At 33.4% G+C, this 16,641-nt stretch overlaps 1 protein-coding gene across 11 annotated transcripts; it reads left to right on the top strand.

The window, feature by feature from the left end:
- The first annotated feature begins 79 nt into the window (after nt 1–79).
- Nucleotides 80–5,008, top strand: LOC145569226 (homeobox-leucine zipper protein ATHB-15-like). 11 transcript variants are annotated; one of them, XM_081628583.1, is made up of 10 exons: nt 80–444; nt 986–1,078; nt 1,962–2,023; nt 2,434–2,523; nt 2,772–2,836; nt 3,078–3,137; nt 3,275–3,355; nt 3,597–3,918; nt 4,022–4,127; nt 4,319–5,008. In XM_081628583.1, exons 8-10 carry the CDS (start codon nt 3,764–3,766, stop codon nt 4,424–4,426), a joined length of 369 nt encoding a protein of 122 aa, XP_081484709.1. In that variant the 5' UTR covers nt 80–444; nt 986–1,078; nt 1,962–2,023; nt 2,434–2,523; nt 2,772–2,836; nt 3,078–3,137; nt 3,275–3,355; nt 3,597–3,763; the 3' UTR covers nt 4,427–5,008. The 11 variants fall into 11 exon arrangements, with proteins under 11 accessions (XP_081484709.1, XP_081484708.1, XP_081484707.1 ...); XM_081628582.1 differs by lacking the exon at nt 3,078–3,137; XM_081628581.1 differs by having other exon boundaries at nt 2,434–2,836.
- The last annotated feature ends 11,633 nt before the right edge of the window (nt 5,009–16,641 follow it).

Below are 16,641 nucleotides of genomic sequence, written 5' to 3'. Positions count from 1 at the left end.
TCTTTACCCCTTTCTATAAATATGAGCAATAAAATTACTATTGCTTATGAACAGTACTGTAGCTTAGGACCAGAGAAATTCCATTTTTGGCCCTGCAATTAAGTTCCCTAGTGTTTTGCATTTCCTGGTTTTCCTCTCATCTTCTTATTTTGTTTTCCCTTTTTCATTCATGTTGTTTTGATTCAATCATCTAATATCTCTTCTCCTTTTGATTCACTCTCTCTCATATGAAATTGAATTGTATCCAAAATTAAGCTTCACTGCGTCTTATTCAATTCAATGTTTACATGTATGTTAAGCCTTCTCCAATTTAGGAATTCCCAACTCTGCAAAAAAGTTGGGCTTGCTCTAAGTTATTTAAGTACTTCATGTACCTCTCCATTCAAGTATACTCTCAATTCTTCATTAAAGTAGCTTCTGATGGTGGACCTGGTCCCTCTCGTTGTTAGTTTTCTTCTCTCTGATTTTGTTAATTTTCTTAATTTGTTTGTATTTATTGCGGTTTTCATGTTTTATTGTTGTGATTTGTTGAATTTATGACGGATTTAAATGGTAGTTGGGGATGTTGAGTTTTTTGTGTGTTAATTTGTAAAGGGTAATTTCTGGGCTGGATTTTTCGTCCATTGAAGCAGCTTCTAAGATAAGATGCTTGTTTTTATAATCATCGAAATCGTTTTCGGTCTAGGGTTTAATCGTTTATGTGAATTAGGATTCTTATTGGACTTGGATTTGAAAATCAATATTCCTAGATTGTAATCTGATTTGTTTCAATAGGATTAGGATTTTGAAAATAAGCTAAAGATTTTGAATTGCTATGTTATGTGAATAACATTATTTTAATTTATTCGTACCTTGTATATCATTATGCTTGTAATAAGAGTGGTGCTTTCGAATTTGTGTATATTATTGAGCAAATTGTTGCATTTTTCATGAATTATTGTTTATTGCTAATTTTGGTGCTCATAACTTTTTGTGACTTTTCTAGGGTGGACCATAAATGGCATATTGCTCTTAGTGTTTCTACTCTTGTTGCCTTGTTGGGAGAGCAACTTAACCTTCTCTATGCCTCTCTTCTCAGGTTCTATATAACTCTTGGAATATTTTTAAATTTACAATTCATCAAACTCACAATAGGTGATTTATTCAAAGTTATAGTTGCATAGCTTAATGATTTATAAATATATTAGTGGTTTCAATTATGTTAATAATTTTTTAAGGAAACATTGACATCGAATAATTGAGTTAAATGTAGCTAATCATCGAAGTAGGCAATTATTTATACTCAATTTTTTTTTAATGAATTAAAACCCCCTTGAATTAAATGAGCTTTTCTTTTATCTTTCTTTCTTTTTTTATCTTTTTTTTTCTTTTTTTTTGTCATGTTGTCTATTTCATTATAGACTTAAAGAGTGGCAAAATTTTATTGATTAAATAGTTTAATATGATAATTGATACTTCCTCTGTTTTTTTTTAGTTGACACCTTTCTATTATCACGCTTGCCAATGCATGTTTTTAACGGTTAATAACTTTAATTATCAACATTATAAAATTATAAAAAGTGGATTTTAATAAAATATCTATAAAGACGATTCAAACAAGATCCAACATGAATACATTTTATCGTACCTATTAACCACAAAAGCGAGTCATTGTGTAAATAGTGTAAAAGTCAAACGGTGTCAACTAAAAAAAACGGAGGAAGTATGCTGTATGTACAGTGTACCCCCCATTGAACTTGCCACTGTACCTAAACTTTATACAATTTGAGTACAGTGGCAAGCCCAATAGGAGGTTATACTCATCATATGTTTATACTATTATTAGCAAAGCATTAATAAGCATTTTGACTTTAGCGGGATTGATGTCTTCTCAACTTTGGTTTTTATTAGAGAATTTCATCAATTTTCTAATTTGTATAGAATTGGGCATTCTTTTTATTCCTTGTTTGAATTTGTTCCAGGAGCCCCATTCAAATTTGGACCATGTATTCTATCTTGAAGAATTGTCTGGTTTGTTATATAGGTATTTACCATAATAACAGTTAAGCGCAATTATAGATGTTCGCCTGAAGCTACTAGGTCATGCATTATGGGGCTATATAGAGTATTTATTTTCTGTCACCCACTTATAGTTATATGACGTCTTGATTACTAAGAAATATATTACCATAGCAATAATGAAACTTGTTATAAGTCTTGCCTCATTTTCTTGATCCTAGCATGGTTTGCAGTTTTTACTAGGAGACCCAGCCAGCTTAGTCCTTGATCTTATTTGTAATGAGGTCAATTTATTATGCTTATAAAAAATTGAAATGTGTTTTTTAAAGCTCTTGCTGTGTGGGACCCTGAACTATCTGCTCTATCGTATCAGGTTCTTAGTTTTCATAAGTTTAATCATTATAATTTGATTTGGGTTTCAATTATTTCTTGCAGGTGAGAAGGATACTAAGATGGGTACGTGCTCACAACGAGAGCGATTTGAGTTCAGCTAAGATGCCCCAGTAGATGACAAGGAAATTGAAGGTAAGTGGATACTCTTTGGTCAGGTAGACTTCAGGGACACATTGTAGTACATGAAAGATGATGACTCTGCATCTGGGTGCAGGCACCAAGGATTAAAACTGATAGTAAACGTTCTCTGTAGTTCATTTTAACTTTTAAGTGTTATCCTCAATTGCCTTCTACTCGGTACTACATATGTGCTTCCATGCATTTGATGTGATCACGTGAAGTTAAGTAAAACTAAGATTATACTCCCTTGCTGCCTTTAGCTGCTGCTGCTGATGCGGCACTGGTCAAGCATATTGGTAAAAGCCTTCAGTTCAAATATTCATAGGTACTCTACTCTTAAAAGTTAAAACGTAATCATCATTCTGTTACTGTTTTTGGGTGGGCAAATCTTGTGTCTGAAAGCAGAACTCTAAATTTGACGTATAGCTGCTTTTAGCTTTAGTCATCTAAATTAAAATGCATATTTTTGTGTTTCTTGTTCTATTTTAGGCTTAAATTTTGCCCCATTATCTCCTTGCGAGAACATCGATCTAAATGGACTGATAGCGGCATTGTTGCTTATGCAGTAGCTGCTGTCAAAGCTGCTCCTTGTACCATACCAGTTGCTCATACTGGATGTGTTGGGGGTGAAGTCATTTTTCCTCTTGCACACACAGTTGAAAATGAAGAAGCAAGAAAAATCTCTTATAATTTTTCTTTAATCTTGATTGAATTAATTTTTTTACAGCTGATATTGATAGTATAATCTGTTTCTGTGCAACAGTTTATGGAGGTTGTTCGGCTTGAAAATCTCGGTCATTATCATGAAGACATGTTTATGTCGGGAGACATATTGATGCTGCAAGTAAGCATACTCTTGATTCTATACTCTGTTGCATTGTTTGGGGCATGCGCAGAACTTGTATTCGCTACAATAGATGCATCTTTCTCTGATGATGCTCCTCTCCTTCCATCTGGTTTCTGTATCATTCCAATCAACTCTTCCAAGATGATTATTTTCTTGAAGTTAAGCTACTCATTTTCAATGATGTTTGTCTTGTTTTTGCTACCTTGACCTTGGCTTAAAATTAGTTGTGATATGGCAGGATGTTTCAAGTCCAAAATGTACTCTTGACCTTACATCTTCCCTTGAGGTTGGCACAGCTGGAAATAAATCACTTGCTGATAACAGTGGTTCTGAAGTGGGAAATCCGTGATGACTATAGCTTTTCAGTTTGCTTTCGAGATTCATCTCTAAGAGAGTGTTGCTACTATGGCACGACAGTATGTTAGGAGTTTAATATCCTCTGTTCAGAGGGTAGCATCTGCGCTGTCCCCTTCACGGTTTGGTGCTTTTAATGGTTCACCTTTATCCCCTGGAACTCCTGAAGCACAGACGCTTGATCGTTGGATTTGTCAAAGCTACAGGTTTTTTTATCATCTTTTATCAAACAATCCAAATCTGAGTAACATAGCTTGTGACATGCAAATCTTCAACATGTTACTGATTATTGTTCATCTACTTTGACAGATTCTATCTAGGTGTTGAGTTGCTTAAACCCGGTAACGAGGGAGGACAATCCATTCTTAAATCTCTTTGGAGCCATTCTGATGCCATTTGGTGCTGTACTTTAAAGGTATTACTTTGCATATCAACAAACATTCACGTTCATTTTTCAAATCGATACTCGACATATCATAATGATGCAATCATGCAACTGTTGCTGTCAATTTGAGTGACATTGTGCTATTATCAACACTTTTGGCATCAGCCCTTCAAACAATATACGACCTTTGTTAACTTATTATCTCCTTTGAAACTTAACAGTACACAAGCGTTACCAGTTTTAACATTTGCAAATCAAGCAGAACTCGACATGCTAGAGACTATCTTAGTTGCACTGCAAGATATAACATTGGAAATGATTTTCGATGAGCAGGGCCGTAAAACCCTCTTCACCGAGTTGCTTCAAATAATGCAGCAGTTCAGCGTATAGAAATACTTCGTCTAATCTCATTTAAACCCCCTCTCCCCTGTTTCACTTAATCTTACTTTATGTTAACTTTCAGCTTGAACCTTAAATATGTATTTATCATTTGCTTTCTTGTGCTATTTTCAAGGTTTCATTTGCCTACAAGGAGGTAACTGTATGTCAAGCGTGGGAAGACTGATTTCATATGAATAAGCAGTCGCTTGGAAGGTGTTCAATGATGCCGAGGCTGCATAGTGCATGTGCTTTATGTTTATCAACTCGTCTTTTGTATTAAAATCTTGGTGATGTAGTTTCAGAAATAAATTAACAATTTAGAAAAGTTAGAAATTTCCTTCTTTTTATTACTTAGGAATGTCTTGGGAAGCAATGGAGAGGGTTCTATGCCTTTGGGATGGCTAATTTTGAGTTGTGCCCTAAATCATGAAGATCTTTTCTTTTTTTTGAGATACATCCACACATTGACCATCTAATTTATGATAAATCATCTTTATGTTTAATACTACATTTGATTTTTATTAGTTGCAACTTAGGGGTATTATTTGTGAGATATAATATATTCTAGAGTTGGAAAAAAAAAAAAAACGGAGGTAGTACATCTTATGTCTTAAAATTTTTCAGTGCACGACTTGTTCTTTCTTCTCTCTATTCTGGTCTATTCTCTTCTTTTTCCCCGATATTTGCATACTTTTCCTGTATTTTGACGTATAGTTGCTTACCTAATGGAAGTTACTTGTCATTTTGAAGGCAAAGATTGAGGATAAAATCCAGAATGCTCGTGATGAAGCCATGCTTGGAGTCCCATAATTTGGTCCATCATATGCATTGGAAAATGGAAAAGGGAGAGAGTGAGAATGAGAACGAGAATGGAAATGAAGAGACTACAGATGATGAATTTCAGAATCTTAAATTTGTAATAGATTATGTTTGATTAATTTTTAACTCCGTAAGAAATTTACTATATATGTTTGATTTAATTCGAGCATTTTTCCCTTTTTGTTTTTGAATTTTATTTCTACATTTGATTAATTAATCAAAATTGACCAAATTAATCAGGTTTTTATCAAGATGCAAATTTTCTTTCTTCTTTTTTGGTGTAGACTGTGTTTTTTGTTTTGGTGGTTTCGAGAATGGCAATGGAGTTAAGAGTGATTAAAATGCTAAACAATTCATCATGTTGAGGGCGGTATGTGTTAGTTCGAGTTCTTGAATAAATGTGATCTTATGTTTGTCCGGAACTATTAGTTTAAGTTTTCGAATAGATGTAAGCTTACGCTATTGTCTGGAACTATTAGTTTGAGTTTCTGAATTGATGTGATCTAATATGATGGTGTGGAACTATTAGTTCAGGTTATTGAATTGATGTAATTTTATTCTATTATGTGGAACTATTTGTTTGAGTTATTGAATTGATGTGATTTAGTTCAAGAATGAACAAAATGAAACCTCAAAAAAAAAAAAAAAAAAAAAATAAGGTTAGCAGCACAGCCTATGATGCAAAGTATGGTTGAAAGTGTTTTCTGAAAATTATATGTAAATATACACAAGTTCATTCAATTTTTTCAGGTTTAGTGGGGGGTTGTAGCTAATTGAGCACTTTGTTTGATTACTAGATTGTTGAAACTATTAATACAACTTTGTGAAACAGCCGGTATTTAGTTCTCTTTGGGTGCCATTCATTAAGGCAAGCACACCTCATTTGTTGTAAGATGTCACTCTCTCTTCCTTATGTTTCATATAAAACATAAAACTGAGATTCATACAAAATGAAAAACAAGATCTTTGTATGTAAATTTTAGAACATGATCTTCGTATATGTAAATTAAAAAAAATAATCTAATATTGAGATTCATTCAAAAGTAGTGTATCACATGCATATGCTGCGAATACAAATTAGATTTTTTTTTCTAAAAAAAACAATACAAATTAGACTTAAAATTATCTAACTATAACGAAGATATTCAAAATTATATCAACTTCATTGTTATTTTTTTTACAAAATTTGTATCATTAATAGCAATAAAGAAATTACGATAACGTGAGGTAACGCGCGCAACACGCGCGATGCCACAACTAGTTAGAAAAAAAAATGATTGCTTTTCTAGCCTAGAAGCCTAGCCCCTAGTAAAGCTAAATGTAGAGTGGAGTACTACTGTACTAATCTACAATAAATCAATAACTACCTAATTTTAAAAAATGTATTGACAACCGACAAAATTACAATTGTATTGGCACTTTTTTCAAGGGATCAATTCCATTTCTAGAACAATCGAACAAAATCATGTACTCAATTCATATTATGTACTTAGTACTCGACTACTTCGTACTGTTTTAATTTATTTCTTTTTTATATGTTTTTTGTTTTCAATTTTTTTTTACAATTAAATATCTATTTTATGTTTGACCACTAAAAAACAACTTGATAAGGTGACAAATGTTATCAAAGTCAATAAATTATTCAGTTAAAAGTATAGAATACGGTTTTTTCTTCAATATGTCGCTCTTTAATTCATTACTATGGGGTAACATATATCATATGACAAGTTGTTTTTAACTTCTGATTAATATTTGTGGTTTGTAAATTGTAATGCATTGGTAATAAATAAATCGGTCACTAATAAATGTATGCATAAAGTTAGTTTCTGGTTTCGTTCATATTATATTATTGAATTGAATTGGCCCCCGAAAGAAAAAGTTTCAAGATTCGCCACTGAACCAAACCCAACTCTAATGCTAGTTTGTTACTACATATTGAAAATAGAGGAGGGACAAAGGAGAGAAATTCCACAATCCTAAGTGAAGTTTCATCCTAAAACCATGTGTATGAATGTTTGATCTCAATATGCATGTGTTGCCTTTTTATGAATTTGAGGTAGCTAATATCACGATTATATTGATCACTTGATATAGGGAGTTGTATCATGAACTAATCTATGTAGTAAATAATAAAATGAAAGATAAAGATATATGGAGATATTCAAATCATTAATCAATAATAATAATAATATATACTAAAAGACACATCAACGCGCAACGACACATGTTATGTCATCTCTTGGTGTATCCTTAGTTAGTTAATTATTATTTAATTTTTTATTAAATAAATCGTTTAATTAAGGAAATAAATTACTTACAAAAATAACATTATACATATTCCATATTAATGTAGTAATTATCTATACTATTATATAAAGAGAAAGGGTCTTTTGGGTGATAAATTTGTCTTTCTCCAAAATGCCCTTCTCAATTTACAAAATTACTTATTCACTAATTAATTTTTTTCAAATAAAATGAAAAAATTCATAACTGCTCACACAAAAAAAAAAAAAAAAAAAAAAAAAAAAAAAAAAAAAAAATCTATTCTTTCAAAAAAAAAATAAAATAAAAAAAAAAAAACTAAACTAAAAACTAACTACCCACAAACAAAACCAATATTATCTACTTTTCATTAATAAATAAAAAATGTAACTACCGACAAACCACATTTACTTTTTTTTTTTATTATTGAAAAAAACCACGTTAAATTTTGTTAAAAGATAAATGTATCATGATTTTATTAAAAAAAGGAAAATTAATACCATTATAGTTCCCTAAAAAAAATCTATGTTACAAACAAAAGAAAAAAAAGCTTAACATTTATTAAAAAAAATAAAAGGAAAATTATACATCTATCTAATCTATATACGTACTATTACCGTAGATGTTTACTCTATAGTTTTCAATCTTTTATAATAAACTCAATGGTCAACAATAATTTTTATTTGAGGTATACGAAGTGGAGTAGATGTCCTATTGACAATTTTTTTTTTGTTCTTAAATTTAAAGTTTATGTATGAATTTTCGAAAAAGTCTACAATAACAATATTGTGAGTAAAATAATAAATTTCCTATATTGTACACGCATAGCGTGTGTCTCATAGCTTGTTATATTTAAAGTCAAAAGATTTATTTAAAATTTTGGGCAACTATAAACCAAAAAACATATTTGTAAAACACAAATTTTTAAATGTGGCTGGTCACACCGTATCAAGTTACTTGATCAGGGGTTACTTTAATACTTATAGGTGTTACATTACTTATTCAGGGGTTACTTATTAAAGGGTTATTCAGTTGATCAAGGTTAGTCTCACAGAGAAAATGCGTTAGCCGACTGAGTAAAATTAGAATAAGTAACCCTTGACCAACTGTGTAACTGCGGAATAATAAGTAACTCCGGCAAAAATGCATTAATTGACCGAGTTCCATCAGAATAAGTAACCCTTATGACTGACTGAGTAACCCGTAAATAAATAACCCATGAGCAATAAGTAACCCTTATAAGTAACTCTGGCTATACGGTGTGGCCAGCCACACAGAAAAAACACCAAATTTTATATGTGGCTAGCCACATCGTATGACCAACTATCATAGGGGTTACTTCGTTAGGGTAATAGGGGTTACTTGGTCAGTGTTAAAAGAGTTACTCAGTCGGTGTTATAGGGTTACTCAGTCAATGTTATAGAGGTTAGTCAATAAGTATTATAGGGGTTACTTTAAGTGGCCATATGGTGTGGACGGCCACACACAAGACAAGTTGTTCTTTATTTGAAAAGTTTTTATAGTATTTAATTCATTTCTCTCAACTAGTGGGACCCAATTTCATTACTTTTACAATCTCTCTCCTCCAATTTACCTTCTACTAACCCCACTATCGCTATATTTTATTTCACTTTTCAATTTCTCCAAAAACTCCACGTATAAAGAAATGGAGCAAGTAATTAAAAATGGAGGGAGTATCATAATATAATACGTTAGTGAATACTCATTACTCGGATAAGAGTATATAACACATGACTACTCAAGAATCAAGATTTAAACCCGAGTAGGGCCAGTACCCGACAATATTTGGACCCTACACAATCGTATATTGTCTATATCTATCAGGTAGCAGCGAAGATTGTCCCACTGCTCTTGTAATATATACTTGCATATTTTTTATTTTTTATTTTTTTACAGGGACTACTCTTGTACTTTAATGAAAAGTTATTGCGTCATGGTATGACGTCAATTTGCTAGAATTTAAAAAATCCAAAATGAGCCTATGATTACGTAATATGATGATGTATCCTTTGCAGATGTAATATGATGATGTACTGCATACGATTTAAAAAAAAAAATAATAATAATACCTTGCCCAAACACAGCACACCATGCTTTTGGAAAGCAACAGAGCGTGAAATGAAACACCCTGGCCTCTATTTCATGTTCTAAAATCTACGAGTACGTACTAGTAGATGTTTTGATTGTTAAATATTATTGGTTTGATCATTAGTATTTGTGATTGTACACTTCCATCATTTATTTTTTTGCCCTTGGTTGGTTGACAAAAAAATACGAAAAGTTAAAGTAGGTAGTACTCGTACTAAATTTCATCTAAATACAGGACAACTTAACTTTAAACTTCCTAAGTTACTCCAATTTTAATAAAAAAAAAAAATTGAATACATTTTAATAAACCTTAACCACACATCAATCTTATGTCAAAAAATAAAAATAATTACTTATAAATCTATAGTCACTTTAATAATGACTAGGTTAGATTCTGTGTCATGCACGGTGATCTAGGGGTGGGCAAAAAACCCAATCCAATTGATCCATCCATGATCCGGTTGATCCGATCCGAAATTTAGGATATCCGATTCGGTTTTTTGTGTTTCGGATATTTCGGATCGGATTCGGATCACAAATTTTGAAAAATCGAATATCTGATCTGATTCGATTTTTTTTTTTTAATATTAAAAAAAAACTAAAGTTAAATGTTTATACAATCTGTCAAACAACTTAAACCCTAAAACACTAAGAAGCCCACTCATTTACTGGAGCTTTCTTACGCAGCCACCCAGTGGGTCTCGCCCACCTCCCACCGCCTCACCAGAGCGGCAGAGTCACTGAACCACAACCAATTGTATCCCTGTTGTCTCTCACTCTCTTGTCACTGCAGCCACACTCAAGAGGTTTCAAAAAAATTTCCATTTTACGATCTTATTAGATTTTGTTAATTAGTTTGTTAGCCGCTGAGATTTAGAGAATAAATCACAATATCACATGATATGTAGTATCAATTTATGTAAATCTAAAGTAGTATAACTTATTTATCTTTTGTAATTTGATTTTTTCTTTATAATGATTTTTAATTTGATTAAAAACATATAAAGATGCAAAATCTGAAGTGCAAGTGAATTTCATCTAGTGTCTTGTTCAATCTTCTCTCTTTTCTGTGTTTTTCCCATTATTATTATTATTATTATTATTATTATTATTATTATTATTACTAGAGTGTACCTGTGCAAAATGCACGGGATATATATTATATTAGAAAGATTTCAATTATATAATATAAGAAAAAATATATTTCAAATACGGGAAGTTGATATAGATGTAGTAACTTAAAACCTGTTATTTTGAACTATTTGGTCTGCCCTAGCTCTAATTTGCTAAAATCTAATATACTCTGTTGAGCCATGCTCTACTCTACTGTTACCTGCTCTACTCTTTTGTAATCTGATGTGCTCTATTCTGCTCATAAACTCAAAAGAATAATACTTTACTCTTATATGTGGGTGGCCACACAAATGTGTCAAGCTATTATGGGGGTTACTTTGTCAAAGCTATAGAGGTTACTCGTTCAACGTTATAGGGGTTACTCGGTTAGTGTCATGTGGGTTATTCCATCAGTGCTATAGGAGGGGTTACTTTGTTCTTTTGCAAGCAAGCAACTATTCGATGAGGCCAGTTACGCAAAAAGCGTGTTGTACATATTTTTGTTTTGATGATTAGAGTGGAAGTTGTTTGGATTGAAGGGTTGGGGATTTTGAGTTCTATGGTGAATTGTTGATAAAGTAACTGTATATCCGTACCACCGTGCTAATACACGACACATATTATACACAAAAGAAAATAACACAAAGTGAAATGTTAGTAGTGTTTAAGAAAAAAATGAATTGTTACTATTAGTTATTGCAATCCCTTGAAAAAAAAAAAAAAGTTGGCTGGGTATTTTTTTTTTTTTTTTTTTTTTTTTTTTTTTTTTTGTAAAACAAATAAATAAAGTAGTGGAATGATAGTTACTGGTTAAAAAAAAAAAAAAAAACCCTAAATGCATTTTTTTTGAGTGGTTTAAAAAAAAAACCTAAATGCATGAGATTTAAGGATTGGGAATTTGAAGGGTTGTGGTGAACACGACTCTGTAATTATATATTATTATTATATATTATTATTATAATAATTATTATTATTATATTTTTATTTTTATTACAATTGTTGTTGCTGTATTATACTTCGTACTTCGCACAAGCTGCCAACAAGACTAGTGAACAGGTGTGTACTATCATTTGCATTTCTTCTACTATAAAAAATAATATTAAAAAGGTAAGAAATTTGGATCGAATATCCGGTTATCCGATCTGAAATTTCGGATATCCGAAAATCGGATATCTGGTTTTTTTGGATCGGATTCGGATTGAGTTTATACCGATCCGAAATTTTTGGATATCCGAAATTTCAGATCGGATCGGATATCCGATATGGCCAGCCCTACGGTGATATATAGTTATATGTAGTTATAGATTATTGATTGCTAAGTATTATAATCATAAATTAGTCGATGAGCAATAAAAGTATGATAGGTTGATTTGGTATTTGCATTAGCTTCTAATACACAACTAAAATAAAAGTAGGCAAAAAAATTGAGCAATCTTTTTCTTGTTGTAAAATAGGTCACATACTAATTTAAGGAGGATTTTTCGGTTAGGAGTTACTCGATCAGAGGTTACTTGAGTTACTCCTGATCGAATAACCTTTTAAGTAACCCATGACCGATTAACCCCTCGAGTAACTCCTGATCGAACCCCTTAAGTAATCCATGACCGAGTAACCCTTGATTGTGTAACTCAAGTAACTCCAACCACACGGTGTGGGCCAACCAAATCTTAATTTGGATATAGTACATGCATTTAAATCAAACGGTTGCTTTTGAAAAGTGAGAACTTAAAATAACAGAGAGAATACTACTTTATTTCTCTCTCAACTTTTTTGCATTGCTATTTAGTTTTCTTATGCACTTCTGCTACTTCCTTTTTTTTTTTTTTTTTTGAAGACTCTACTACTTCCTTTTTGTCCTTCCCTTTGTTAATTCCTGTGAAATTTGAGAAAAGAGTAGCTTAGATCATTTGGGGACGTAGGGATCGGAGTATTTCAATTTTGTATAATCTTTATCAACTATCTTATTAGAAATTATTTTATATGAACTTACGAAACCGAAAATAAGTAAAAATAAAGTGATCAAAATAGGGCCTAAATGTTATACTTCGATCAACATAAATTTTTGATACTGTGAAAAACAAAATTGAGGTTGCAAAAATATTTTTTTTTTTTGGGAAAAATTGTTAAAAATAATCTAAACCTTTGCTCTTTCGTTTAAAATAATCTCAATTTTAGATTATTTTTAAATAATCCGAACTTTAGGGGTCATTCGCTCAACAAAGTCCCAACCGATCACCCACCTGTTATAACAGGTGACACGCGTCACCACATGAATGGTTGAAAAATTAATAAAAAAAAAACTTTAAAAAAAAATAAAAAAAATAAAGAAAAACTTAAAAAATTAAACAAAAACCCAGCCCCACCCACAACCACCGTCCCCACTCCTTACCACCTGCCACAACCCTTCTCGAAACCCCCCACCTCCGTTAGCGCCCAGAATCCCCCTGCACCGGCGTCGACGCTGCGCTCCCTCCTATCGTTGAACCACCAAACCCCCACCAAAACCCCCATATTCCACCTCGAATCCCTAAAAATCCCTCCCCCACCACAATATACCGGCCTTCCCCCACCCTTGTCAACTAGGGGTTCCGAGGGTGGAGGAGGGCCGGTTAGGGGTTTTGCGATGGGGCTGGGCTTTTTTTAAGGGGTGTAGGTAAGGAGGTTTTGGTGGTTATGGGGTGGAGGTTTCGGTGGTTTAGGGGTTACGGTGAGGGGCGGCGTTAGAGCCAATGTTGGTGCGGGGGAGGGGGGTGTGGGCACGGCGATTGTGGGCAAGGGTACCTGGACTGGGCAGTGGGATGGAGTTTTTGGAAATCCGGGTTGTGGTGGTAGGGTTGCGTTGGCTGGGTGGGGCATTTTTTAGTTTTTTTATTTAAATTTTTTTTCAATCAATCGCATTGTGACATTGGTCACTTAATTTTTTTTTTCTTTAGGAAAAATACACTTTAAAAATCCTAACTTTGCTCAATTTACTTTAAATAATCCCAACTTTCGATTATTCTGCAATGATCCCAACTTTCATGTGTGTTTTCTTTCTTCAATCCGGATTACTGGTTACCCGAAAAAAGGGTTAATATTTTTAAAAGAAAAATTATATGTCACGTGTCGCTTTCGAATTGGTTCAAAAAATAAATAAATAAATTTAAATTAATAAAATTAAAAAAAAGAAAAAAACCAAAGACCACCAGCCATCCAACGCTGGTGGCCGCACTTCCCTAACCGGCAAGACCCACAGCCAAGCCACCGCCTACGAAACCCAGCCACCACGAACCCCAGCCACCACGAACTCCCACCACCCACGAATCCCGACCACCCTCGAAATGTCGATCTTATTCACGAAACCCACCAACCCCGAAATCTTGACCAACCCGCAAAGTTAGGGATTTGCGTTTTTGGTGGTTTCGCTGGTGAGGAAGGTGAATTTGAGGGCAGGGGGTGGTGTTTCAGGTGGTTTCGGGGGCAACGATAGAGGAGGAAGGTGATTTTAGGGACGAGGCTTTGGTTATGGGTGGTTTCGGGGTTATGGGTGGTTGTTTCGGGGTTATGGGTTTTGGCTATAGCTGTTTTACGGGGTAGGGGTGGGAGGAAGGCCGGTTTTGCGGGGGTGGGGCGGTTTCAGGGGAGGTTGTGGAGGCTGAGGCTTGGGACGTGGTGGTTCGGTTGGGCTGGGGAAGGGAATGGGCACCGCCAGTGGTTGTGGGTTGGTGGTGGCTGGTTTTTGTATTTTTTTTTTAATTTTTTTCTTATAGATTTTTTTAAAAAAATATTTTGGACCATTTACAACTTGACACGTGGCAAATTACCTACAATAATAGGTGGTTGACTTTTGTTGACCGGTTTGGGATTAATAGAAGAAAATACAGGGAAAAGTTGGAATTAATGCATAATAATCAAAAGTTAGGATTATTCAAAGTAAATTGAGTAAAGTTAGGATTATTAAACTGAAAATGGTTTAAGTGTGGAATTAAAATGGTTATTACTTACGACAACCCCTTTATTTTCAGTCTCCTCTTTCTTTGTGGGTGGTGGTTTTCGTGGGTTCGGTGGGGTTTTGGTGGGTGGCTGGTTTCGTTGGGGGGGGGGTGTATTTTCCTTAGGTGGTGGTCTTCATTCGTTGGTGGGGGTTTCTTGAGTGGGGTGCGGTTTTAGCGGGTGGCCGGTTTTCTGGTGGGTTTTGGATTTGGTAGTAGCCGATCTTGGGCTTGGGCTTGGGCTTGGACTTTTTAAGAACTTAGCATATTAACCTACCCTGAAAAAGTGAAAAGTGCTTGTATAATAATTTTTTAAGACAGCTTAGTTGTTTTTATATATCACACATTAACATTACCAAACGAATGCAATAGCACTATAGCAGTACTTGTATGATTAGAATTTAGCGAGATGTGATAGGAGCTTGTGATGCCGTGAAAGTATTTGTATACTTACATTAAGATTATTATTAATAGAAAAGTAGTGTGAAAAGGGGATAATGGTTAATTATAAAATAGAAAGTGTTCAAATTATAAAATGTAAATGAGGTAGTTGGAGGAGGTATTACAATATTATAAGAAAAAGTAATAGGTTAATATTTTATTGAAAGGAATAATGTGAAAGAGTAAGTAATACGAAGTAATAAAAAGGTAGTAGTGGATTTGAGTGTGGAGTGAGGACCATGAGAGGAGAACTAATTAGTACTCCCTCCGTTTTTAAATACTTGTTCCAAATCTTTATGTGCGGAATTTTAGGAGAAATATGGAGAAAGTAATTAAATATGGAGATAGTGGGGTTAGTAGAAGGTAAATTGGAGGAGAGAGAATATAAAAGTAATAAAATATAATTCTATTGGGTCCCACTAGTTGAGGAAAATGCTATGGATTAAATATTATAAAAGCTTTTCAAATTAGAAAATTGAGTAAGTATTTAAAAACAACCGAAAATGAAAAATGGAGCAAGTCTTTAAAAACGACCGGAAATGAAAAATGGAGCAAATAATTAAAAACAGAGGAAGTACTAGGTATGAAGTACTCGTATTTAAATGAAGTAGATTATTGTCAAAAAATGTGTAACACTTTAAAACAATGGTCGCAAAAGGAAAGTGAATCACTTTAAAAAAAAAAACACAAATTTTCATATGTGGCTGTGTCATATAGCTGAGCTTACTTGGTCGGTCGAGGGTTTCTAGGTGTGGGGTTACTTATTTAAAGGTTACTCGATCAATGGGGGGTTACTCAATTGATCAAGAGTTTCCAGTCACTGTTTTGATGTGTGTCATCTGGTGTGGCCAGCCACACAAAAAACATTAAAAATGTAAGAGTGTAATTAAGAGTCTCTATTGATTACGTAAATTTGAGCTTTGGTCCATACAGTATAATTAAATATAAAAAATATACCAATATTATCAATACAAAGTCTCAAAGTCGTGAACTCACATATGGATGAAAAAAAGGTACCTATCCATTGATTCATTGGTAAACAATCATAAATAATTAAATACTGGTAGTCTGGTATATATGGAGAATAAAATTATTTTTTTATATATCACTTTAATTTCTTGTAGTTTTTACACAACTTATTGACATGCTCGGATGCATCAAATAACTAATACTCCCTCCGTTTTTTAATACTTGCTCCACTTTTTATTTTCGGCGGTTTTTAAATCCTTGCTCCATTTTCTTATTTGGAAAGATTTTACAATATTTAGTTCATTTCTCTCAAGTAGTGGGACCCAATAGAATTATATTTTATTCAGTGCGTTTCTGGTGCGGCTGGCCGCACCATCCAACAGGGTGTCAAATCAGCAAATGACAAAGTAACCCCACCAACCAAGTAACCCCTCCAACCAAGTAACCCCTGCCCGCACCAAGTAACCCCTGACCAAGTG

The sequence above is a fragment of the Chenopodium album genome, chromosome 11 (assembly GCF_948465745.1).
Source record: "Chenopodium album chromosome 11, dcCheAlbu1.1, whole genome shotgun sequence".
Lineage (NCBI taxonomy): Eukaryota > Viridiplantae > Streptophyta > Magnoliopsida > Caryophyllales > Amaranthaceae > Chenopodium > Chenopodium album.
The sequence above is the reverse complement of the archived record's forward strand: the minus strand, read 5'-3'. Positions and strand labels throughout refer to the sequence as shown.

What these genes read in the sequence shown, in the direction of transcription:
- LOC145569226 (XM_081628587.1), top strand. Translation starts at nt 3,764, where the DNA reads ATGGCACGACAGTATGTTAGGAGTTTAATATCCTCTGTTCAGAGGGTA. An exon ending in TGGATTTGTCAAAGCTACAG is followed by an intron (nt 3,919 to 4,021) that starts GTTTTTTTATCA and finishes CTACTTTGACAG; the next exon opens with ATTCTATCTAGGTGTTGAGT. An exon ending in TTTGGTGCTGTACTTTAAAG is followed by an intron (nt 4,128 to 4,318) that starts GTATTACTTTGC and finishes GAAACTTAACAG; the next exon opens with TACACAAGCGTTACCAGTTT.